Source organism: Olea europaea, unplaced genomic scaffold (assembly GCF_002742605.1).
Source record: "Olea europaea var. sylvestris unplaced genomic scaffold, O_europaea_v1 scaffold6194, whole genome shotgun sequence".
Taxonomy (NCBI): Eukaryota; Viridiplantae; Streptophyta; class Magnoliopsida; order Lamiales; family Oleaceae; genus Olea; species Olea europaea.
The window spans coordinates 1-1533 of NW_019264550.1; the positions used below are offsets into that span (position 1 = coordinate 1).

At 36.4% G+C, this 1533-nt stretch overlaps 1 protein-coding gene across 1 annotated transcript; it reads left to right on the plus strand.

Annotated features, from left to right (window-relative positions):
* Nucleotides 1-31: 31 nt before the first annotated feature.
* LOC111389772 (SNARE-interacting protein KEULE-like) lies at nucleotides 32-1258 on the plus strand. Its single transcript, XM_023014736.1, has 3 exons — nucleotides 32-187; nucleotides 271-348; nucleotides 1036-1258. The coding sequence occupies exons 1-3, from the start codon at nucleotides 92-94 to the stop codon at nucleotides 1237-1239; spliced, it is 378 nt and encodes a 125-aa protein (XP_022870504.1). The 5' UTR covers nucleotides 32-91; the 3' UTR covers nucleotides 1240-1258.
* The last annotated feature ends 275 nt before the right edge of the window (nucleotides 1259-1533 follow it).

Genomic DNA, 1533 nt, shown 5'->3' on the forward strand with positions numbered 1-1533 from the left:
CTTTTTTTTTTTTTTTTTTTTTGGGGATTGATTATAAAAATTAACATGTGGACACATCTCCTTCAAGTTGGCAAGCTTACCACCGGACGATATGAATGCTGTGTATAACATGAGATTGCTAGAGGCATCAGCAGAAACTAAAAAAAGCTCAATTGCAACCTTCTCACTTAAGTTTGATGTTCACAAGGTATTGGATTGAATATTCAAATGATTTTCGGGTTCAATTTAACCCTGCAACAAACATTTTAGTTCTCTCATTTTCTATTGCAGAAGAAGCATGCTGCTAGAAATGACCGTCCTGGTGAAGAAGTGACGTGGCAACTATCTCGATTTTACCCTATGGTAGAGGTATGAAATGTATTCGTAACCTTTGCCAAATAGAATAGACACACACTCAAGGAAGTGTATGTATGAAGTCGTGTCTGCATTCTGACATATAGGGTATTTGAAATTGGTCTTGCCCTGATTTTGGACGAAGGCTATCAGATGACATTACCTGGTTTAGTAAGTCTCTCAAAAGTGTTTGTGTCTTTTATCATCCTATGTGCAGATAAGTTGTACGCTCATGCCAGTTGTTCAGTTTACAAATGTTCATGATATTCATACCAAAAATCTGGATTCAGTTTTCTGAGATGGCTTAAAATTAGTTTCTCCTTTGACTGCAATTCCTTGGCATTAAGTGATATGGGCTGCATATAGGAGTTCAATGAGTTTTATCCAATTCTGAGGTTTCATATTTGCTATATGGCATGATATTGGAAAATAACTTATGATAAACCCTCGACATTCAACCCTTTGGAGTTTGGAGGTAGATCATATATCTATTATCCATTCATCTGTTCTCCTGTAGCACGTTCTGTAATGCTCCAATCATTTAGTGTTAACAAACAATGAAGAGGAAGAAAATTTAAGTTGTAATTTTCCACCATGGAACAATGTGGACTTTAACTGTCTCCCTCAAAATCTTTGTTTTTTTGCTCTTTTCTCTAGTGCTGTGCTTCAAATGACTTGGTAATTTACTGATGCTCCTTCTAGGAACTTATTGAAAATCTAAGTAAAGGTGAACTACCGAAGGGTGACTACCCATGTATGAATGATCCAAGTCCATCTTTCCATGGAACCTCCCAGACAGCATCATCAGTACGGATAGGTCAAGGTCCAGCTCCTCATTCAATGAGATCAAGACGGACTGCTACATGGGCCCGTCCTCGGAACTCTGATGATGGTTATTCAAGGTAAATTGACTGGGTTTCATCTTGTGTCAGTTAACTTGCTTTATTCTGTTTTCTTTTATTTATGTGGTGCCATGTGAAATTAGCCTTGCGCTTAACTTCTTTTGATAAACTAAACAGTAACATACCTTGTAAATAATTGATTCCAATGGTTTTCCTTCTATAATTGACTATGCTTAACTCAATAAAGACTTTTACCATATTTATCCTGATTTACGATGAATTTGACTATTGTAATGAAATAAGCACTAAGAAATGTTATTACCTAACTCTTTTAGTAGACCTCTCTCTCTCTCTCTCT

Excerpts from the sequence above, each read along its gene's own strand:
- LOC111389772 (XM_023014736.1), top strand. The coding sequence starts at position 92 with ATGAATGCTGTGTATAACATGAGATTGCTAGAGGCATCAGCAGAAACT. Across the intron at positions 188-270 it reads TTAAGTTTGATGTTCACAAG|AAGAAGCATGCTGCTAGAAA; the intron begins GTATTGGATTGA and ends TTTCTATTGCAG. Across the intron at positions 349-1,035 it reads GATTTTACCCTATGGTAGAG|GAACTTATTGAAAATCTAAG; the intron begins GTATGAAATGTA and ends TGCTCCTTCTAG.